The sequence below is a fragment of the Schistocerca serialis genome, chromosome 8 (assembly GCF_023864345.2).
Source record: "Schistocerca serialis cubense isolate TAMUIC-IGC-003099 chromosome 8, iqSchSeri2.2, whole genome shotgun sequence".
Classification (NCBI taxonomy): domain Eukaryota; kingdom Metazoa; phylum Arthropoda; class Insecta; order Orthoptera; family Acrididae; genus Schistocerca; species Schistocerca serialis.
In genome coordinates this window covers 270,138,721-270,163,446 of record NC_064645.1, presented here as the reverse complement: position 1 = coordinate 270,163,446, position 24,726 = coordinate 270,138,721, and the positions used below count along the sequence as shown (strand labels likewise).

The 24,726-nt window shown below is 39.0% G+C and overlaps 1 protein-coding gene across 1 annotated transcript in view; it reads right to left on the bottom strand.

The window, feature by feature from the left end:
* The window catches only part of LOC126416607 (low-density lipoprotein receptor-related protein 1), a 772,143-nt gene that overhangs the window by 199,406 nt on the left and 548,011 nt on the right, over positions 1–24,726 (bottom strand). Inside the window, exons 33-34 of the mRNA XM_050084360.1 lie at positions 7,370–7,501; positions 4,096–4,376 (exon numbers count right to left, since the gene is read on the bottom strand). Coding sequence (XP_049940317.1) covers positions 4,096–4,376; positions 7,370–7,501 — 413 coding nt within the window. The remainder of the gene's footprint in view (positions 1–4,095; positions 4,377–7,369; positions 7,502–24,726) is intronic.

Sequence of the window (24,726 nt, the reverse complement as noted above, 5' to 3'; positions counted from 1 at the left end):
TATAAATTACTGGTTTTGATTTGTAACAGTGTGGCAAGAAATCTGAATGTGAAAACCAGTGAGTAATGAAGAGGTGTGTGTTGCAACTGCTAGGAGAAACAGGAAAACAAGCAAAATACATCTGGGAATAGCCTGTAAGGAAAGACATTAGGTTTTTAATAAAAATAAAAACAAATGGGCAGGATTTGCACTCAGGTAAACGTATGATAAAAGCACCAGGGCAGTTCTCTGCTAGATTCCAAGAAATAAGAAAAGACTGAAACAACATCATAGTAAAAGGTGGGTGGATGACATCAGAAAATATGCAAGAGTGACATGGATCCATAAAGCTACAGGCTCTAATACTTGTAAAAGTCTAGAGGTGGCCCTTATCCAACAGTGAATGTCAAACTGCTGCAGCTGTTCGTTGTTCCTGATTTCTATTCAATAAATGTCCTTAAAGATTATTCAGAGAAATCTAAGTGATATAAAGCGTATTGAAAAATAAGTGTTTCATATTATTAGAGGAGACAGTACTGATCAAAATCAGACAAAAAAGTCCTATAAACACATCTGGAAACAAATGCGCCTTTTTGTTTTATGATAGCCATCTCTCTGTTGACACTACTAAAAGTGTTCAATGAGGTTATCACTCACTCTTGCCTATCTTTTACTGCTCCTCCTCAAGGAACCAAGAACTTGTGCAAAAACACCTGGCTGCCCATGGATTTGGTCACATGCACGAAACACATGCTCTGATAATGTGTACATTTTGTTGATGGTTGTGGAATATATAAAAGTCTTGCAATGTCCCCACAGCTTGAAATCTTACAGGATTATGGTCAGATGAATAATGAGACCAAGCTACTGGACCTCCTTGAGCAGAACATTGCTCATTAAATGTTTGTTGCCGTATATCCACAAATCTAATGTGCACTCTTTTTTTTTTTTACTGCATGCAGTATTCAAAATTGGGGTGCACATAAGATTCAATGGTGCATTAGATTCGATTACAAACTTAAATCTATTGTTCATCAGCAACATAATTGAAATTTAGGTGTTGTTCCTTAAATCACAATGCATTGTTGTGATTTTCAACTTTGTTACATTACGACTGGCTTATACTGCATAGTGTGTTTACATAAGGTAGTCACAAAATCAAAGGCAAGCAGAGAACACTGCATGATGCTACTTTCAAATGTAAAGTAATTCTTTATATAAAAAATGATAACAGGAGGGTGGGACAAGAGTTCAATGTAGCTAAGAGTAACATCCACTTATGGGAGATACGGAAATTGATATTATTTGCAACTGCTGCTACTAGAAAAAAATTCACTGGCCCTCACAAAGGAATACATCCCGTTGTTGAAGTAAAAGTTTTGAAATTTGTCCATGAAAGGAGGAAGAATGGGAAACCTATGACTAGTGACACCATAAGAAACAAAGCAAAAGAGGTGGCTGTAGTTCTTAATATACCAAGGTAAGAGTTTAAGGCTAGACACGGATGGGCTGATCACTTTATGAAATGGGCGGGCTTATTTCTACGATGCTGTACAGATAGTATGCCAAAAGCTTCCACAGGGTTTTGAGAAAACACTTTGGAAAGAGAAGATTTTTTTAGATGGGCCAAATAGGCAATGTCGATAAGCTACCAATTTGGTTTGATATTCTACATTATTACATGACTGATGTGAAGGAGACATAACAAGTTGCTGTCAAAATATCAGGTAGTGAAAAACACTGTTTAACTGTAATGCTGGCAGTCACAGCAGATGCTGCAAACTTTCCAATTTCTTAATCTTCAAGCAGAAAACAAGCCTCAAGACCCCCAAAAACTGCTCCCTGATGACGCCATTTTTCGAAATCCAGGGAGAGTATGGGTGACTGAAACTTTAATGATTGACTTGCTCTGAAACATATGGAAACTCCATCCTCATAGACTTTCTAAATTACCATCAATACTTTATCTTTATGCATTTCATGGACATCTCCCTGACAATGTAAAAAACAAGATCCACAGCCTACCCAATGATCTTCTTGTTATTTCTGGAGAAATGACTTCTGTGTTAGAATCCCCAGGTATTAGTACAAATAAACCTTTTAAAGGTTATGGTCAGGAACAGTGCAACAAATGACTTTGCAAACCAAACCATGAACTGACACCGACATGAAAAATTAAGCATGCTGCACCCCACATTCTTGCATAATGAGTTTCAGCTACCAGGAAAAGCATAAAAGCACCAATGATCATAAAATCATTCAAGAAATGCTGTATTTTAAATTCCCTAGATGGCAGTGTAGATGGTGTACTCTGGAATAACACTGAGGATGATGCGGAAAGAGGAAATGAATCTGTTTCTGATGCAGACTCCTCAGAGAATATTAGTAATGGTGACATTTTGAATAACAATGTGTAATGCCCGAAAATTACAGCAGGTTTGTTTGCACGTCATGTATGTAACCAAGCTGGGCATTGTTTTATGATAATGACTTTGTCACTTAACAATAGGTCACCGAAAATTGTTGTTGTTTTGACTGTTTATATATACATCCATTGTTGTGTAAAATAAATGTAGCATACCAGTGATGTGCCAACAAGCTCTTTATTAATGATTTTAATTTCTAAAATTGGGGTGCATAATACATTTGATTGTGCATCAGATTTGTGTAAATACATTAGTCACTGCCATATGAGGTGTAGAGAATGAGGTGGTACACCCACTGTGGACAAACCACATCAGTTGTCTTTCTGCAAGGATAGTGTTCCACCAATAGTGTGAGCAATCTGTCACACAGAAATTGGTTACAACCAGCACATGTTAATTTGTTTGGTAAACTGTGTGGCCTTATGAATCTTTCACCCACAATTCCTGCATACACATTTAAAATAAATCGAACCTGATGCATTGTATTTATGATTGCTTGAGGGATCTGAATTGCCCATACATGATTTGACATGAATAAAATGTCTGCCCTTACAGAACTGACCAACCACAAGAATGTGGTTTGCATCTTCAGCAACTCAAATTCTTGACAGACTTGCTTCACGAATTCCTTGTACTTAATGCAACACTTACTCCATCATATCTGACTTGCAAACTGTGCAAAGGCTATCATGATCCCTTGTGCTTTTGTGAATAAGCAGGTGTCTGCAAGTCACTCGAATATGCCAAAAATTCCTTCAGATGGAATGTGATACAGTGGATGCTGTTAGGGGTGTATGGCATGTGACTATTAATCAATGCCATAAGCTAAACCACAGCAGAATACCATGCCTCTCATTTCCCACATGAAATAATAGGACTCCATTTCACAGTTTACATTGTTCACTCTCCACAGAAACACTAATCTTGTTCTGAGGGCAGCACATCTCCTAACAATAGATATGGAATGCCTAAAGTATGAGACATTTGTTAAGAGCTATGATAACACAATAACAGTTACAGAACTAAGCACAGAGAGAAACACACACAATAAGAAATGTGTGATTAACACCAACAGGAAGACAGCCCACACCATTCAGTATAGTCAAATCTTGACTAAAGCGCATTAGCTCCGAGTTCAACAACTATTTGTTTTCACACATATGTTTACATGACTTTTTATGCCAGGTTTGACCAGTAGTATCTCTTGTAAGAATATTGGACATTTCTTTTAAATTTGCTTTATAAGCTAAAGACATAATCCTCCAAATATTTTAAAATAGCAGGTTGTAATTATCTTATTATAAACCCTTTGAATACATGACAGAGCTTATGAACGAAAGAAGTAACTACATTATAATAAGTTAATGAACTGTTGGCCTATGAGGTTTGCATGTTTCTCATGTATTATGTAGAATAATTAACAAGACAGTATGAATAGGATATTGCTATTTGAAAAGATGCCTCTTCAGACAGCTCCTCAAAGAAGCCTTCATAAGGGGACAACTTACTGATCTGAGGACCCAAAAATCACCTACTTTTTATTTTATTTATTCTTGGTAATGTAGTGATTTAACTCCTTCTTCAAAAAGCTAATAACTGTTAGTCTTATAGTAGCAACTGTTAGCAACTACTTACAGAAGAACTATTCCAATTCATAAACCAAAATACATAACAGAACACATTAACACACCTGATAATCAATAGCAATATCGTTGACATGGATGGTAGTGTCATTTAAGAGAATTATTCGATCAGAACCATCAAGTCTGGAACGTTCCAACCTTGGTTCTTTGCCTATATCACTCCAGAAAAGGAATCCTGCAACTGGGTCAACGGCAATGGCTGCTGGCCTCGACAGATTGCCATTTATCAAAACATAGCGACACGAGCCATTTAGTCGGGCCACTTCAATTATATTGAATTTTGGATCAGTCCAGTAAAGGTTTTTGCCAATCCAGTCAACTGCCAACCCTAAAACCAAAAGGAATAACTTGTATTACCAGTAAAAGAGAGGGAAATTACCAATAGCAAATGTCTTAAAGAGACAATGAAACACAGTGTTATCTGAAAACTGTTTTAATTTATATATATATATATATATATATATATATATATATATATATATATATATATATAAAAAACAAAGATGAGGTGACTTACCGAACAAAAGCGCTGGCAGGTCGATAGATACACAAACAAACACAAACATACACACAAAATTCAAGCTTTCGCAACAAACAGAGGCAACAGTTTGTTGCGAAAGCTTGAATTTTGTGTGTATGTTTGTGTATCTATCGACCTGCCAGCGCTTTTGTTCGGTAAGTCACCTCATCTTTGTTTTTATATATAATTTTTCCCACGTGGAATGTTTCCTTCCATTATATATATATATATATATATATATATATATATATATATATATATATATATATATATATATATAAAAACAAAGATGAGGTGACTTACCGAACAAAAGCGCTGGCAGGTCGATAGACACACAAACAAACACAAACATACACACAAAATTCAAGCTTTCGCAACAAACTGTTGCCTCATCAGGAAAGAGGGAAGGAGAGGGGAAGACGAAAGGAAGTGGGTTTTAAAGGAGAGGGTAAGGAGTCATTCCAATCCCGGGAGCGGAAAGACTTACCTTAGGGGGAAAAAAGGACAGGTATACACTCGCACACACGCACATATCCATCCACACATACAGACACAAGCAGAAACTCTTTGCCTTTACAAATGTCTGCTTGTGTCTGTGTATGTGTGGATGGATATGTGTGTGTGTGTGCGAGTGTAACCTGTCCTTTTTTCCCCCTAAGGTAAGTCTTTCCGCTCCCGGGATTGGAATGACTCCTTACCCTCTCCCTTAAAACCCATATCCTTTTGTCTTTCCTTCTCCTTCCCTCTTTCCTGACGAGGCAACCATTGGTTGCGAAAGCTAGAATTTTGTGTGTATGTTTGTGTTTGTTTGTGTGTCTATCGACCTGCCAGCGCTTTTGTTTGGTAAGTTTCATCATCTTTCTTTTTAGATATATTTTTCCCACGTGGAATGTTTCCCTCTATTATATATATATATATATATATATATATATATATATATATATATATATATAAGAGAGAGAGAAGGGAAGAGAGAGAGAGAGAGAGAGAGAGAGAGAGAGCAGGAGTGTCATGATAAAGTGTGGATTTACAGATTGTGGTAGCTAAACATTGTCAAGAAGCAATTGCAATAACAAAAAGTTGTGAAAAAAATTGTTTAACAACAATTTTTCCAAAATGGTACGCTTTCATGTGGCTATTCTCTATTTTTAAAATTACTATTCATAAGAGAAACACACAATTATAAAAAATAAGGCAGAACAAAATTATTTGAGTGAAAACTTTCTATATTCCAAGAATTTTTACTACTGAATAATTTATTCTTAGCCTGTTTCTGAATGATTTAAGATTATTTAATACAATGCACATGATTCAACATAACGCCTTGAGCCTTCCAAGAGCATTTTGCATTTTAGGATACTGAAAAAAAAGCTGGAGAAGAAAAAGTGCAGGAAAGTACCAGAACAATAAACTCTAAACAGGTGTGGAGTGTCACAAAAACATGTGATGAATGCCTCAACAAAATTCTAAAAACTTGAATGTTTAGTTAGGTTCTGTTATGAAGAACAGAGAGAACTTCCTCCTGATGCCACTTGGTAAGTGCTCACTGTTTCAATAAACTTGCAAAGTGTTCAATACACAACTTTAGAAAAGTAAGTAGCCAAACTATGTCACCTTAGCTTAAGACTTATCAGGCCTTTTAGTTTCAGTGAGTGCCTTCATTGGGATGACAGTACCTGATTGTCTGTGTCTATCTTGACTGTCATTATAACTCTATAGAGAGTATAATAATGAGAGTTCCCAATAGCAACTAAATGATTTCAAACTGAGTATGGTCTTACCTTTGGTTATGATGCTTTGGGAAAATTTTACTTATCTCCATTGTGAGTCATCCATGCACTTACCAGGAGATTATCTTGCATTAAAAATATTCTGTTTCTTGAATAGCTTTGGTGTCATGAATAATCAATAACCTTCATATATGTTTCAAACTCAACTGACTTAAAACACCAATGGAACTATCTAGATCACCAAATATGTGCTGGCTATTGTATTGTTTGAGGTTCTCTCACCTGCCATATAGTTTCTTCTTTTGTAGATGACAAAGCCTTAGGTTCTAAAACCTGGTATCGGCATTGCCTTTTTGTAAGGGTAATTTTTTATGCTACTTAATGAAACCTATGATTTTCCGACTTTATTTAAATGGCTTGATATTACAATAACAACGAAAACATTTACAAATACTGTGCAACTGTGCACACTTTTCTTCCACAGCACCTCCACTCCAGTCCGACTGAATTATTCTCTCTCTCTCTCTCTTTATTCTTCTCCATAATTATCATTCACCCATTTGTACAACATCTAACAGGGCATGAGCCTTTATTTCCAATTGTCTATATATCCATGACTCTCTTCTCTTTGTATCTGCAGATAAAAACTCATATTACTGCTGGTTTGAAATCTATAATGTTTAAGGGGCTGCAATGAATCCACAACAGTGCTGCACCAAGTTCTCTTTTTGTAAATAATAAACTCAAGCTTACAGAAGCTAAACTCAAGCTTACAGAAGCTAAATTATTAGTATAGCATTACACTTTTTGTTCAGAAAATTTTTACCATAGTCACTATTTCAATGCACAAAATACTGACTACAATACATCTTCAGTTAAGATAGAAATACTATTTAAACCTATAAATAAAAATTCTTTTCTGAAGAACTGTTCTTTTCTGAAGAATTGTTATTTAATGAACTCATATATGGCATCTTTCAGAAAAGCAGAAACAAATCCACACAACTAATAGTTTTATAAAGTGAATCATAAAATTAGATAAAGTTGTAAATGCTGATTAAAACAGCTTACCTGATATCCAGTCAATAGGAATATTCTCAATAGATTCAAAGTGTTCCACAACTTCTTCTCTGCCTGTGCCATCACGACGGATTCTTGTAACTGTTCCATGGTCACTGTCAGCCCAGTACAGGTAATCTTCAGCTGTAAAAATTGAAAAATTATTGACTGTAAACAAACGCCCACAAAAATGTTTTGTTACAAAAGTCTTCAGATACTAATCATGGAATACTACTGAACAATATGGATAGCTTTTTATTGTTACTTCATCACTAGTTTCAGTTTGTACATCATCATGAGACACTTTAACCACTTAGGAACGACAACGTCACAATAAGTGGGCCAAAGGCACCAGTCAACACTATGTACATTTTAAGCAATTGTCCATTATGTATTTTAAACTGTCACATGAGTACAGAACCAAAAGGTTGTTTGCTGAAAATGTTTTCTGGTAGACATAAAGGAAATGTGGTCACTGGGAATACTTAAACGGTCATCTCAGTTAGATAAAAAGATGAACAAGATGGTGGAAGAAATCAAATTATTATTTGAGTGGTTGGAGGAAGTAAAAATTGAAACAAAGTAGAGGACAGACCACAGTTTGAAGTAAAGACCCTAATAAAATTCCCTGTGCAGTACTAATAGCATCATTAAATTTTGAACATATCTACACTGAAGAGCCAAAGAAACTGGAAGATTTGCCTAATATCTTGTAGGGCCACTATGAGCATGCAGAAGTGCCGCAACAAGATGTGGCATGGACTCGACTAATGTCTGAAGTAGTACTACAAGGGGGTGGAGATCTCTTCTGAATAGCATGTTGCAAGGCATCTCACATGGATTGATGAGGCAACATGTTTCCAGTCATCAACAGTTCAATGTCAGTGTTAACGAGCCCAGGTAAAGCTTTGTGTCGTACAATCATCAAGGGTACACAAGTGGGCCTTTGGCTGCAACAGCCCATATCGATGATTTTTTGTTGAATGGTTCACACGCTGATGCTTGTTGATGGCCCAGCACTGAAATCTGCAGCAATCTGCAGAAGGATTGCACTTCTGTCATGTTGAATGATTCTCTTCAGTTGTCGTTGGTCCCATTCTTGCAGGATCTTTTTCCGGCCACAATGTGTCGGAGATTTGATGTTTTACTGGATTCCTGATATTCACAGTAAACTCATGAAATGATCATATGGGAAAATCCCCACGTCATCACTACCTCTGAGATGCTGTGGCCCATCACTTGTGCGCCGACAGTAACACCACATTCAAACTCACTTAAATCTTTGTTGTTGTTGTCGTCTTCAGTCTAGAGACTGGTTCGATGCAGCTCTCCATGCTACTCTATCCTGTGCAAGGTTCTGCATCTCCCAGTACCTACTGCAAACTTAATTCTTCTGAATCTGTTTAGTGTATTCATCTCTTGGTATCCCTCTGTGATTTTTACCCTCCACGCTGCCCTCCAATAATAAATTGGTGATCCCTTGATGCCTCAGAATATGCCCAACCAACCGATCCCTTCTTCTAGTCAAGTTGTGCCACAAATTTCTCTTCTCTCCAATTCTATTCAATACCTCCGCATTAGTTATGTGATCTACCCATCTAATCTTCATCATTCTTCTGTAGCACCACATTTCGAAAGCTTCTATTCTTTTCTTGTCTAAATTATTTATCGTCCATGTTTCACTTCCATACACGGCTACACTCCATGCAAATACTTTCAGAAACAACTTCCTGACACTTAAATCTATACTCGATGTTAACAAATTTCTCTTCTTCAGAAATCCTTTCCTTGCCATTGCCAGTCTTCATTTTATATCCTCTCTACTTCGACCATCATTAGTTATTTTGTTCCCCAAATAGCAATACTCATTTACTACTTCAAGCGTCTCATCCTGCAATTGTAGCAGCAGTAACCAATCTAACAACTATGCCACACACTTGTTGACTTATAAAGGGTTTGCCAACCACAGTGCCACATTCTGCCTGTTTTCATATCTCTATATTTGAATATGCATGCCTATATCAGTTTCTTTGGTGCTTCAGAGTAAATCTCAAAAGAAATTATGTGAAATAATACAGGAGCTATTCTGCCTGTCGCAACTGTAATGAAAACTTAATTGGACCAGATATGTTTTGCTGTTTGAAAGCATCTTCAGTGGTCTATTTTGTGGCTCCTACTGACCACTGAAGATGCATTAAATAAAACGAAATGTTTCTGGTCCAAATAAGGCTTTATTACAATTTCAAAAGACCAGATAATGCCAATATTACTTTAAAACTGTGACTGTGGAAGAGAGGCCTTGAAAACAAAAGAAATTATAAAGTAGACAGGTATGGCTGTGACAACGTGACTATTTTTAAACAAAGAAAATAATAATATAATGGAAGGAAACATTCCACGTGGGAAAAATTATATATAAAAAACAAAGATGAGGTGACTTACCGAACAAAAGCGCTGGCAGGTCGATAGACACACAAACAAACACAAACATACACACAAAATTCAAGCTTTCGCAACAAACTGTTGCCTCATCAGGAAAGAGGGAAGGAGAGGGGAAGACGAAAGGAAGTGGGTTTTAAGGGAGAGGGTAAGGAGTCATTCCAATCCCGGGAGCGGAAAGACTTACCTTAGGGGGAAAAAAGGACAGGTATACACTCGCACACACGCACATATCCATCCACACATACAGACACAAGCAGACATCAATGTCTGCTTGTGTCTGTATGTGTGGATGGATATGTGCGTGTGTGCGAGTGTATACCTGTCCTTTTTTCCCCCTAAGGTAAGTCTTTCCGCTCCCGGGATTGGAATGACTCCTTACCCTCTCCCTTAAAACCCACTTCCTTTCGTCTTCCCCTCTCCTTCCCTCTTTCCTGATGAGGCAACAGTTTGTTGCGAAAGCTTGAATTTTGTGTGTATGTTTGTGTTTGTTTGTGTGTCTATCGACCTGCCAGCGCTTTTGTTCGGTAAGTCACCTCATCTTTGTTTTTTATATATAAAGAAAATAATAACATAGACAGTATGCCAGTGGATCACAACTCAAAAAGACATACTTCATATTTGCTTCTACATCTATGTCTACATATACATCTATCAATGTGTGTGTGAGTTGCATTTGCATGAGTGTGTACGTGTGTGTTTGTCATCTAATTTTGACGAAGGCCTTACTGGCCGAAGTTATATTTGTGACAGTCTTTTTGTTGTGCCCATCTGTGGCTCAGTATCTCCGCTATATGATGAGTGGCAACTTTCCTTTTCTCAAATATTGTTGCATATACATCTAAATACATACTCCACAAACCACTTTATTGTGTGCGGCAAAGGGTCTCCTGTATCAGTCTTAGTTTTGTCCTTTCCTGTTCCACTCACAGACATAGCTAGGGGCAAGTCTGTAGGCCTCCATATGAGCCCTAATTTCTTGTATCTTACCTTTGTGGCCTTTATGCAAAATGTATGTTAGCAGGCGCAGGATCATTATGCAGTAAGCTTCAAATGCTGGTTCTCTCAAATTTCCCAATAGTGTTCCTTGAAAATAATGTCGTCTTCCATCCAGGGTTTTGCATTTGAGTTCCTAAGCATCTCCATAGCACTTGCTATGGTAACCGGTAACAACTCTAGCAGGCTGCCTCTGAACTGTTTCGATGTCTCCCTTTAATCTGACATAGTGTGGACCCCAAACACTTAAGCTGTACTCAAGAATAGGTCACACTAGTGTCCTATATGCAGCCTCCTTTACAGATGAACCACACTTTCCTAAAATTCTGCCAATAAACCCAAGCCGACAATTCATCTTCTGAATCACAATCCTCACATGCTATTCCATTTCGCTTTGCAATGTTATGTCCAGATATTTGTATGACATGATTACATCAAGCAGGACACTACTAATGCTGTATCCAAATATATGGATTTGTTTTTCCTATACATCTGCATTCATTACGTTTTTCTACATTTAGAGCTGGCTGCCATTCATCATACCAACCAGAAATTTTGTCTCCACAGCACCATCAGCAAACAACCACAGATTCCTGCCCACCCTGTCTGCCAGATAATTTATGCATTTAAAAAATATAGCAATATTCTATCACGCTCCCCTGGGGCACTCCTGATGATACGCTTCTCTCTGATGAACACTCGCCATTGAGGACAACATACTGGGTCCTACTACTTAAGAAGTTTTGCAGCCTCTTGCACATCTGTGTACCTATTCTGTATGGTCACATCTTCATTAACAGTCTGCACTGAGGTACCATGTCAAATGCTTTTTGGAAATTTAGAAGTATGGAATCTGCCTGTGCCCTTCATCCACAGTTCACACTATATCATGTGAGAAAAGGGCAAGCTGAGTTTCACAAAAGCAATGATTTCTAAAACAATGCTCATTCATGGACATAAGTTTTTCAGTCTCTAGGAAATTTATTATATGTTCAAACTCTATATATGTTCTAGAATTCTGCAGCAAATCTTTGAAAGAGTCTCAAACGAATTTTCAAAAATACACAGGACATTTAAGAAGCTTCTCATACACATGTCCATACCTACACATATTGTATTCAAGTAAAACTATCACTATACTTACAGAAATATAGTACAAGAGCACATCAGATGCAAACTAACATGTTGTTACTAATGTCAATGTGATATGTTATCAGTCTCTCATAGTGAGATGGAAAAATTTGCAATCTTATTCATGTGCTATGAAACTACAGAAACTGCCTCACTAGCTTATCTTAACATATTTATTACGGGAAAAGTCAACCACTCCCTACGTTAGATTGAATATGGAAGGCCAAATTATATTGTCTTTCATCTTTATTTTTCAACGCATCACATTAACAATAGTACATGGATGGTGTGCTAGATGTTGGCTATTGTATCTAGCATTCTATCAAACAAAGATTTGCAGATAAAGTGAAACTCTTTTTGCAGAATTTCTTCAGCTGTGGATGTAAGTACCCACAATTTCAACATGCACTACAGTTTAGGACAACTGTAATAACAGAAGTAATCGAAACATAACAGAAAAGACCAAGAACTGCATTACATCTAACTTGCAAAAGGTATAATCTACAAAAATGAAAGCCAAATGAAACATTCAGTATCTGCATTTTGCAATGTACTATCTAACTTTCTTTGGTCACCAGTTCAAACCCTGAAACCAGCAATTATTTACTGTTTAGAATTTATCATTTCTAGAAGATTCCTGAAATGTCTCACATTTGTAATGTTTATATTTTCTGGAATATCTTATGTTTGTATAAATAACAAGATTCTGAATATTCGGTGTTTGTATAAATAACGGCACTCTCTGCTCATGAAGTCAGTTCGGTTTTGGCTGTACGTTGGTGTCAGCAATAAATGTGCTTTTAGTTCTAAGTGTCATACTTCACTCACAATGTTGTCTTTGAATTTGGATCTGATCATGGTTTTAACAAGACACTGGTGGCTCCATTTAGGCAATGTAGGGGCAGTTGCCTACATAGACAGCAGCCAGAATACAAGCAGTACATTGTTCCTAAGATCCATTTATTCAGGAGACAGATGGATACCAAAACACCAATAAGTAAGTTGCGCACCAGGCATGCATCCATTTTCTGCAGACACTGGTCAGGGCCTAACAAAATGGCTGAAAGGAATCAACTGAGTTGCCAAATACAACAAGTGGGATGACTTGATGTGTTTGGCAAATGTGTACATTTACTTCAATGGGACAGCCAAACAGTGGTTCAATGGCTCAATAATTGGGACAAATCACTGGGCAAACTTACATAAACATTTGGCAACAATTGGCAGCAAGTCCACTTAGCAGAATAACAATTGAAGAACAGAGCCTACCTTCATAACATGACAAAAGCTGATAAAATCACACAATGATTAAAGAAGTCAGAGAAGACATGTTCCAAGCTCTTCTCATCCAGAATCCCACAATAACAGAATAATTCATCAAATGGTGCTAGAAAGTCATGAAAAAGCAACAAAATGAGTAAGATGAGACCTCTCTCATAAGTCACAAAGTAAGACAAGAGTACACAAGAGAAAGCAGCCTCGAATGTCAAACTGATACATCAGGAGACAACAGAGAATGTCGAAGAAGATGTGAATCAATCTCTACCATGAATCTGTGCCACAAGCTGAATGTGCCTGGAAGAATAGACTCTGTCAACTTGGACTTACGCTGTGAATGTGAAACAACAACCCAGCTTCCGGCCAATGCAAGTACAACCAAATTCTGTGCAAAGTAGAATGCCCAACAGAAGAAAAGGCATTTGGAGGACGAACAATAACCTGCCAATGTGTTTTCACTGTAGATGCTCTGGACACACTGAATGCTACTGCAGAGAAAGTTCTATTCATGTCAGTCAGCCACAGTTGATTATAATTGAACTCTGGGACAAGCTCATTGCCACACCCTGGACAAAGTCGCTCCCCAATGCTCCGCAGCAATTTCCCGTTGCCCTACAGAGGTACCAGCCACTTGCTTGGACCCAGACTTCAGGAAAACTACGTGAGGCGACCACCTATGGAGGTGAGGTCATCACAGATGCAAGTCCTCCATGGATGACAGTCACCAAGAAGTCAAGATATCTCACTGACACCATCATCAATGGCCAACATGACAGGGTGCTAGTCGGCTCAAGGGCTTCTGTTTCTGTGATGTTGGGTGCTTATCATCCAACTAAAGAAGCGTATGTTATGTAACACGAAGGTGATGGAGCTGAAAGTCGCAAATGGAAAATATGTCTAGCCAACAGGAACATGTACTGCTAGAGCAACTATCAATGACAGAACACAGTGGTTCAAATTTTCTGACTTATTGAATTTGTAGTCATAATGTAGTTCTTAGATCGATGCATCAAAAGCATCATAGACTGTGAAAGATCAGAGCTCCAGACTTATTAAACTACTTCAATGAGCACACATAATAGTGATTGTTCTGGGCAGCTGTTTGCTGTTGCAGACATTGTTATCATGCCATCATCAGTGAGAAGAGTTTCAGTGATCAGCTGAGATGTTTGGTTCAACTGTGAAGCTTCTGTCAATTTCAGAAAGCTACTCAGGCTTACAAAGAAATTCTATATGCCAATAATGATCATAAGCATCATACATGGTCAAGTAGAACTTTTGATCACTTAGTGTCATGAGCAGCCACAACTCATCCCTTAAGGTATGATCATAGGGACAGCTGAACCATTCAAGAAAGCGCAGCTAAGTGTTACTGATGGAAACTCATATTCCGCTGCCACTATGGATAACACAGAGCAGAAAGCTACTATTAAACTGCCACTAGGATTTAGCCTGATCGAGGAACACCATCAGTGCATGATAGACATTCCATGTCAATTTTGGATGCTTTCTGATCCAGAGTGGGGAAAAGTCAGATGAAATAGCCCATGGTAAAACACAATATCAATACTGGGGATCATCCATCAATCAGGCAGCATTCATATAGTTTTGCCAACTACATGATGGATAATCCGGAAGGAAGTGGCAAAGATGCTGCATGATCATGTCACTGACCCTTTAGAGAGTCCTTGGTCCTTCCTTACAGTCCTTATAATGAAGAAGGACTGCCTTTATAACTCCTGACAGCCTTTATGAACTCAAAGTTATGTCGTTTTGACTGTCACCTTTGAATGTATTAGTACAGCCTGCTTCAACACCTTAAATGTACGATATGTCATTGCTGTCTGGAAGACATTCTTTTAAACACATTTGAAGAATATCTCAGCCTCACAACAACCATGTTGAAGTGTGTTGAGACTGCAGGCCTCCACCCAAATCTGAGAAGTGCCTTTCATCACCCATGTAATAAAGACCCAATGGCATCTAGTGAATGGTGACTCAGTCTGTCCCAATCCAAAGAAAATAAGAGCAGTCATAGACTTTCTGATTCCTCAGCACATTCGTGATGTGTAATGTTTTCTTGGAAAGTGCTCATACTACCAACAACTCATAAATGATTTCTGTATCAAGGCACATCATTTGCAAGAACTGCAGTAGGGTAACACCAAATTTTCCTGGAACAATGTGTAACAAAGATCTTTACTTGTCCTTAAGGTGATGCTACCATCATCTTCAGTCCTAGCATTGTATCACGAGAATGCCGAGGCAGGACCTCACACTGACACTAGAGGATATGGGATAGGTGCAGTTAAGTGCATATTCAGGAGGGTGCTGAAACGATGACAGTTCATGCTTTCAGGGAACTCTCTAAGCCCAAGAAGAACTATTTTACAACCGAGAAAGAGTGCCTCGCAGTGGTTTGGCCAATTAACAAGTTCTGACTGTACTTATTTGGCAAACCATTCACTGTTTAGAGGAACCACCTTTCTTTATGGTGGCTAACTAGCATGAAGGATCCGTTGAGATGACTGGCACAGATCCGTTGTGTCGACTGGCAAGTCGGGCACTGAGGCATAAGCAGTACGATATCAAAGTGGTGTACAAAAGTGAATGCAAGCACAATGATACCAACTGACTTTCAAAGAATCCTTTGGCAGAACACAGCAGCTTGGATGAAATCTCGGTCATCGCTGCATAAAAGGACATCCTTCTTGAAGAGAGGGAGTACTGAAAACTAGAGGAGGACGACGAACCAACCATGGGAAAATTTCAATTATTTAATGGAGCAGCATATAAGAGGAACTATGACCCAATGGGGAAGAAATGGTTGCTCATCCCAGTCCATCTACAACCAGCTATTCTGGACTATTTCCACAACACTCTAACATCTGGTCACCTGGGATTTATGGAGACTCTAGACAGAATCAGACGCATGTATTACAGACCAGATCTGTACCAGTCACTTATGACACTATGTGAGCCATTGTAAGGAATATAAATGATGGAAGCAAGTGTCAAAGTTATCTCTGGGGCATCTGACACCAATTCTGCCTGCAGCAACAACATTCAACTGAACTGTATTCGACCTCTTGGAGAGGTTACTGAAAGGGACAAATGACAATCAATAGATAATAGTGTGGACCCACTACCTCACCTGCTGTGCTGCCACCAAAGCTGTGCTGACTGCTGAGGCTCCAGAAACTGTAGAAGACATCATTTTGATGCATGGAGCATCCTGCATGATGATCTCTGATCCCGGAAAAACTTCGAAGTCAGAAGTAGTATCAGAGGTAATTTCACATTGTTACATCACCCATAGGATGACAACTGCCTACCATTTGCAAATAAATGGCCTCACAGGATACTTCAATAAGACTTTGGCAGGTATTCTATTGATGAACATTGATGTTGAACAGAAAAGATTGGGGTAAAATATTGTCTCCTGTGACACTCACTCACAGCAGAGTGGAGCAAGACCATATGGGCTTCACACTATTTTTTTTGCTTCATGGTCACAAGACTGAAATGACAATGGGTACTTTGATCACATTTTGACTGGGCAGTACTGGGGATGACTAAGTGAAATATCTTGTCACCAGGATCAAAGAAACAAGGTAGCTAGCTCATATATGGATCTTTATCACCCAGGAGGAAAACTGTTGTTTTTGTTGTTGCGGTCTTCAGTCCTGAGACTGGTTTGATGCAGCTCTCCATGCTACCCTATCCTGTGCAAGCTTCTTCTCCCAGTACTTACTGCAACCTACATCCTTCTGAATCTGCTTAGTGTATTCATCTCTTGGTCTCCCTCTACAATTTTTACCCTTCACGCTGCCCTACAATACTAAATTTGTGATCCCTTGATGCCTCAGAACATGTCCTACTAATTGGTCCCTTCTTTTTGCCAAGTTGAGCCACAAACTCCTCTTCTCCCCAATTCTATTCATTACCTCCTCATTAGTTATGTGATCTACCCATCTAATCTTCAGCATTCTTCTGTAGCACCACAATTCGAAAGCTTCTATTCTCTTCTTGTCCAAACTATTTATTGTCCACGTTTCACTTCCATACATGGCTACACTCCATACAAATACCTTCAGAAACACCTTCCTGACACTTAAATCTATACTCGATGTTAACAAATTTCTCTTCTTCAGAAACGCTTTCCTTGCCATTGCCAGTCTACATTTTATATCTACTCTACTTCGACTATCATCAGTTATTTTGCTCCCCACATAGCAAAACTCCTTTAATACTTTAGGTGACTCATTTCCTAATCTAATTCCCTCAGCATCACCCGACTTAATTCGACTACATTTCATTATTTTCATTTTGCTTTTGCTGATGTTCATCTTATATCCTCCTTTCAAGACACTGTCCATTCCGTTCAACTACTCTTCCAAGTCCTTTGCTGTCTCTGATATAATTACAAAGTCATCGGCGAACCTCAAAGTTTTTATTTCTTCTCCATGGATTTTAATACCTACTCCGAATTTTTCTTTTGTTTCCTTTACTGCTTGCTCAATATACAGATTGAATAACATTGGGGAGAGGCTACAACCCTGTCTCACTCCCTTCCCAACCACTGCTTCTCTTTCACGCCCCTCGACTCTTATAACTGCCATCTGGTTTCTGTAAAAATTGTAAATAGTCTTTCGCTCCCTGTATTTTACCCCTGCCACTTTTAGAATTTGAAAGAGAGTATTCCAGTCAACATTGTGAAAAGCTTTCTCTAAGTGTACAAATGCTAGAAACGTAGGTTTGCCTTTCCTTAATCTTTCTTCTAAGATAAGTCGTAAGGTCAGTATTGCCTCACGTGTTCCAATATTTCTACGGAATCCAAACTGATCTTCCCCGAGGTTGGCTTCTACCAGTTTTTCCATTCATCTGTAAAGAATTCGTGTTAGTATTTTAGAGCTGTGACTTTTTAAACTGATAGTTTGGTAATTTTCACATCTGTCAACACCTGCTTTCTTTGGGATTGGAATTATTATATTCTTCTTGAAGTCTAAGGGTATTTCGCCTGTCTCATACATTTTGCTCACCAGATGGTAGAGTTTTGTCAGGACTGGCTCTCACAAGGCCGTCAGTAGTTCTAATGGAATGTTGTCTACTCCCAGGGCCTTGTTTCGACTCAGGTCTTTCAGTGCTCTGTCAAACTCTTCATGCAGTATTGTATCTCCCATTTCATCTTCACCTACATCCTCTTCCATTTCCATAATATTGTCCTCAAGTACATCGCCCTTGTATAGACCCTCCATATACTCCTTCCACCTTTCTGCTTTCCCTTCTTTGCTTAGAACTGGGTTTCAATCTGAGCTCTTGATATTCATACAAGTGGTTCTCTTTTCTCCAAAGGTCTCTTTAATTTTCCTGTAGGCAGTATCTATCTTACCCCTAGTGAGATAAGCCTCTACATCCTTACATTTGTCCTCTAGTCATCCCTGCTTAGCCATTTTGCACTTCCCGTCGATCTCATTTTTGAGACGTTTGTATTCCTTTTTGCCTGCTTCATTTACTGCATTTTTATATTTTTTCCTTTCATCAGTTAAATTCAATATTTCTTCTGTTACCCAAAGATTTCTACCAGCCCTCGTCTTTTTCTCCACTTGATCCTCTGCTGCCTTCACTACTTCATCCCTCAGAGCTACCCATTCTACTTCTACTGTACTTCTTTCCCCCATTCCTGTCAATTGTTCCCTTATGCTCTCCCTGACACTCTGTACAACCTCTGGTTTAGTCAGTTTATACAGGTCTCATCTCCTTAAATTACCACCTTTTTGCAGTTTCTTCAGTTTTAATCAACAGTTCGTAACCAATAGATTGTGGTCAGAGTCCACATCTGCCCCTGGAAATGTCTTACAATTTAAAACCTGGTCCCTAAATCTCTGTCTTACCATTATATAATCTATCTGATACCTTCTAGTATCACCAGGATTCTTCCATGTATACAACCTTCTTTCATGATTCTTGAACCAAGTGTTAGCTATGATTAAGTTATGCTCTGTGCAAAACTCTACCAGGCGGCCTCCTCTTTCATTTCTTAGCCCCCCCATGAACCATGGATCTTGCCGTTGGTGGGGAGGCTTGTGTGCCTCAGCGATACAGATGGCCGTACCGTAGGTGCAACCACAAGAGAGGGGTATCTGTTGAAAGGCCAGACAAACATGTGGTTCCTGAAGAGGGGCAGCAGCCTTTTCAGTAGTTGCAGGGCCAACAGTCTGGATGATTGACTGATATGGCCTTGTAACACTAACCAAAACGGCCTTGCTGTGCTGGTACTGCAGACAGCTGAAAGCAAGGGGAAATTGCAGCCGTAATTTTTCCCGAGGGCATGCAGCTTTACTGTATGGTTAAATGATGATGGCGTCCTCTTGGGTAAAATATTCCGGAGGTAAAATAGTCCCCCATTCGGATCTCTGGGCGGGGACTACTCAAGAGGACGTCATTATCAGGAAAAAGAAAACAGGCGTTCTACGGATCGGAGCGTGGAATGTCAGATCCCTTAATTGGGCAGGTAGGTTAGAAAATTTAAAAAGGGAAATGGTTAGGTTAAAGTTAGATGTAGTGGGAATTAGTGAAGTTCGGTGGCAGGAGGAACAAGACTTTTGCTCAGGTGAATACAGGGTTATAAATACAAAATCAAATAGGGGTAATGCAGGAGTAGGTTTAATAATGAATAAAAAATAGGAGTGCAGGTAAGCTACTACAAACAGCATAGCGAACGCATCATTGTGGCCAAGATAGACACGAAGCCCATGCCTACTACAGTAGTACAAGTTTATATGCCAACCAGCTCTGCAGATGATGAAGAAATTGAGGAAATGTATGATGAGATAAAAGAAATTATTCAGGTAGTGAAGGGAGACGAAAATTTAATAGTCATGGGTGACTGGAATTCGAGAGTAGGAAAAGGGAGAGAAGGAAACATAGTAGGTGAATATGGATTGGAGGAAAACTATGGGTACTATAAGCTATAATGCCAAGTAACAGTTGGGAGGCAGGGTATGGATTTTTGCCTATGCAGAAAGCAGGATTATCAGAAAAGATTTTGGGCTATCATAGAATCCTTTGGCAATTGTCAGCTATCACATATAAAGCTGAGCATTATGAGCTTTCATCAAGATGACAAAAGGGAAAAATGTTGTCCACGTCCTCCATATGAAGTCCAAAGATGCAGATCGATGATGGGAGGTTCAAGGAAACTGAAGATCCACTCAGTTATCACGAAACTTCAATGGGGAGGTTACATTCAACATTCACCACACGGAAGAGAATGTAACAACATGACTAGAACACATGGATAGACCAGCACTGTCACACAGAGAACCATTGCCAAGATGTAGATCCAGAGTGTTGTAGTCAGCTCCAATGAGAACTCCTGAAACAGCTAGTTGCTGTTTCTTCAGGAGAGGGAGTGAGCTGTGGTGTGTACAGTGGGCTTACAGGATAGCAGTGCTGGCTGGTATGCTGTGAATCACCAGTTCAAACCGTACCACCAGCAATTATTTGTTATTTAGAATTTATCATTTCTGGAAACTTCTTTAAATGTCTTACATTTGTTATGTTTGTATATTCCATAATATTCAATGTTTGTGTAAATAACAGTAGCCTCGAATATTTGGTGTTTGTATAAATAGCTGTATTCTCCATCCAGTTCTGTTCAGGCTGTATGTTGTGGTCAGTACGAAACATGCTATTAGTTCCAACAGTTGTGTTTCACTGGACCCTGCCTTCGGAATTGGACTTGATCGGGATTTCGACATGACAATATTCTGTTTCATTTTCCATTAATAGAAAAGTAAAAGTATTAGGCATTGTTACCATATCAACCAGTTGGTTGTAAATGCAATAATTTTTATCGCTCGGTCACCAACTAACTGATCTGGTGACAACGCCAATAGCTTCCTATAGCTCGGAAAATGTATGTTTTCAGTCATGAGTTCTCATTCATTATTATTACTCCAAGTACAAGGCCTCAAAGTGTGTAATGGGAAGAAGAAATATGTATTAAAGTAGTGAAGTTTGATGATGCTTATAAGCTTTCAAGCCGACACGTCAATGTTCCATGTTCTGGCTCTGGCTCTACTTGGGCCAGTTGGGCCCACTGATCACTGTGTCATCCACTGCCAACAGCATTATTGGATGTAGTTTGAACGGACATGTGATCAGCATACCAGTCTCCCATCATTGTTGGGTTTCTTGTCCTTGGAACCTCTACCAATTGGTCAAGTAGGCCCTCAGTCATCATCACAAAGCTGAATACCAGTCCTCTGACAAAGAAAAAATCCCTGGCAGTACAAGTAATTGAACCTGGCTGCCCAGTGCATGGCAGACAGCCACACTAACTACTTAGCTATGGAGGTGGACAACCATATTAAATACCCAAGACATATCAACATACTTACCGCATATATTGTTCTCAATGTGAGACTCATTCCTAATAAATGCATTACATGTGGCACATTCATACAAATGAAATGCTGTTATCATCTACTGCAATAGTAGAATTGTCAGCATATCTGACTGCTATGCAAAGAACATGGGTTCAGTTCCTTATGTTACATATGATTTTTCCTTTGTGGGAACACTGGAACAGTTTACAATCAGACTCAAAGACAATGGCACAGCAGTTCGTTTACAGTACATGGTCTGCAACATCTGTTTGAAGAGATGTAAATTAAGTGTGTGAAGAAGGAAGGAACAGTAGTAATGAAATTGAGAGGAAAAACCAGGCAACATAGCCCCGAACTTCACAGAGAAAGAACTGAAAGTGTAGAAAGCTTCAGTCATGTTGAAACTACTGTATCAAACCAGGGAAATGGTGAGTTAGAAATCCAAAACAGAGTGTCAAAAAGTTGAATGTTCTTTTACCAAGTGGGAAATCTAGTTGGGATAAAGCAGTTCCCATAAAAATGCAAACAAACAAAGAATGCTCAAATCATAGCTTCTGCCAATCATGACATAAGGCTTAGAGACCTGCATGTTACCATGAAGAGACATCAACAAACAATAAAACTAAACCCCATCCAAACAGGCCTTGGAAGGCCCAATGTTACTGACCTACTGACATGTCATTCCCAGCCAACAGGCTTCACTGGATACAGGGGAGGGGAGGGGGGGCCATGTGGTCAACACACTGCTCTCAGCTTCTGTGACTGGAGCCTCTACTTCTCAATAAAGTAGCTGCTCATTTGGCTTCACAAGGGCTGAGCAGCAAACCATAAGCATGCAAAATTAAATTGAACAATCTGCTACGCAAACGTGAGATGAAACTGAATTAGAAATGAGTGAATTAAGAACAACATGCAAGTGACTAGCACAATGGAGGAAAGATTATACATTACACAGCTGAAATGGTTTGGATATGTGCAAAAGATGCAAGAGACTAGAACCTCTATACATTACTTGGACATTCCAGAAAAAGGTATCTAGACCAAATAATTGAACACCTTTTCCATGAAGGAGCAACACTGAAAGATGTAAAAGGAGAGGAAGTTTACAGAAACAGATGGAAGCAAATTGTCCACAATATAGCAGAGCCCCCCCCCCCCCCCAATTCAGTACTCGATAACTTGGCAGTCCACATAATTCGGCCATCTGCTTGCAGGGTAGAAAAACCTTTTGTCTTGCATCACACTTCCATTCCTCCACTACATGACTGGCACTGGCACATGCTCAGTATGTCTGGAAGAAGGATATGACAAGTGTGTTAAGTGAATTTGCACAGAAACATTGAAAGAAAGGAAAAGTATGAAGGAAAGCAAATTTTATGAGGTAAATGAAGCACTTTACATTTAGTTTTGCCAAACAAGAGAGAAGGGAATGCCAATTAGTGGGTCAATCTTGCAAGAGAAGGCCTTGAAATTTTATGAATAGTTAAAAAAAACATGATGATCCTAAATTTGTCACAAGCACTGGCTGGCTTGATCATCCAACAATATAGTGTCTGTGGGGGGAAAAGTATCTGGTGACACCAAGGGTATGTCTCAGTTTAAGGAGAAGTTTCAGAAAATTATTGAAGTTGAAGGTTTGAACAAAGAGCAATTGTACAACTGTGATGAAACAGGGTTGAATTATAAACTGTTACCAGCTACAAGTCTTCCTTTCAAGGAAGAATAGTAGTCCGTGGTTTTACGAGGAGCAAGGAGAGGGTTACAATCCTAGCATGTAGTGGAAAATGGAAATGAGCGTTTGGCGTCATTGGCCGGGAGGCCCCTCGCGGGGCAGGTCCGGCCGCCATATCGCAGGTCTTATTACAGTCGGCGCCACATTGGGCGACCTGCACGCCGGATGGGGATGAAATGATGATGAACACAACACAACACCCAGTCCCTGAGCGGAGAAAATCTCCGACCCAGCCGGGAATCGAACCCGGGCCCAGAGGACGGCAATCCGTCACGCTGACCACTCAGCTACTGGGGCGGACAGCATGTAGTAACACAACAGGTGACCACAAACTAAAACTTGGTCTCATAGGAAAATCAAACAACTCATATGCTTTTAAGCATATTGAAGTGCATAAACTTTCAGTTTGGCACCAAAACCAATCAAATGCCTGGATGAGTGGTGTACTTTTCAAAGAATGGTTTCATAAAGTATTTGTCCAATTGCTTGAGCAATTTTTAACATGTAAAAATCTGCCAAGGAAGGCTATTCTGATTTTGGGCAATGTGTCTTCACACCCAGACACTGAGCAATATTTCTACCACCCAATGTCACAGTGCTATGCCAACCCACAGACCAAGAAATTTGGGTTAGTCTCAAGAGAAGATATAGGCACAAGCCATTATACTCCTCCTCTCTTTCTGCAAATTATGATTGCCAAGGTCCTATCCAGAAATTAAAGAAAATTGACCTATTGGATGCTGTTGGATAGGAAGCAGACTCCTGGAATGAATTAGAGTGTCACTAAAACCGGTTTGTTTCTGAAGAAAACTTCCTGATCATGAGGGGCATGAGTCCATTGAACATCATGATTAAGAAAATGTGAACTTAATCAACCTCATGAACAAAGTTCCTGGATGTGAAGAGGGCAATGAAACTGAAGTTGAAGAGTGGTTCCAGAATGATACCGAACAAGACATTATGTCCTATGCAGAAATAATTGGGGCTGTTAAAGTTAATGAAGAAATTCACAAAAGTGATGAAGACACTGATGTAGAGTACTCCACTGTACAAGACCCTAAAATATCACATAGTGTAAATCTGCCTTTCAGTATTTTGAACAAGAATGTGCATTGGTAACTGACTTACTGTTCCTTCATCGCCTTCATGATGAAGCACCAAGACACAGAGTGCAATGTGGAAAACAATAAGACATTACAACTTTTTAAAAGTTGGCTTTTTTATTTTCATTAGAGAAAGCTTCATGCCTTTGTAAAGTAATTTTCTGAACTCTGTCTTATCAGGTAAATTACCATATTCATTAACTTTTATTAGTAAAGTCTCTGTGCCTTCATAAAGTAACATTCCTTCACTATAAGGGTAAACTGAAATATTTGTAAGTTACATTTATATACAGTTCA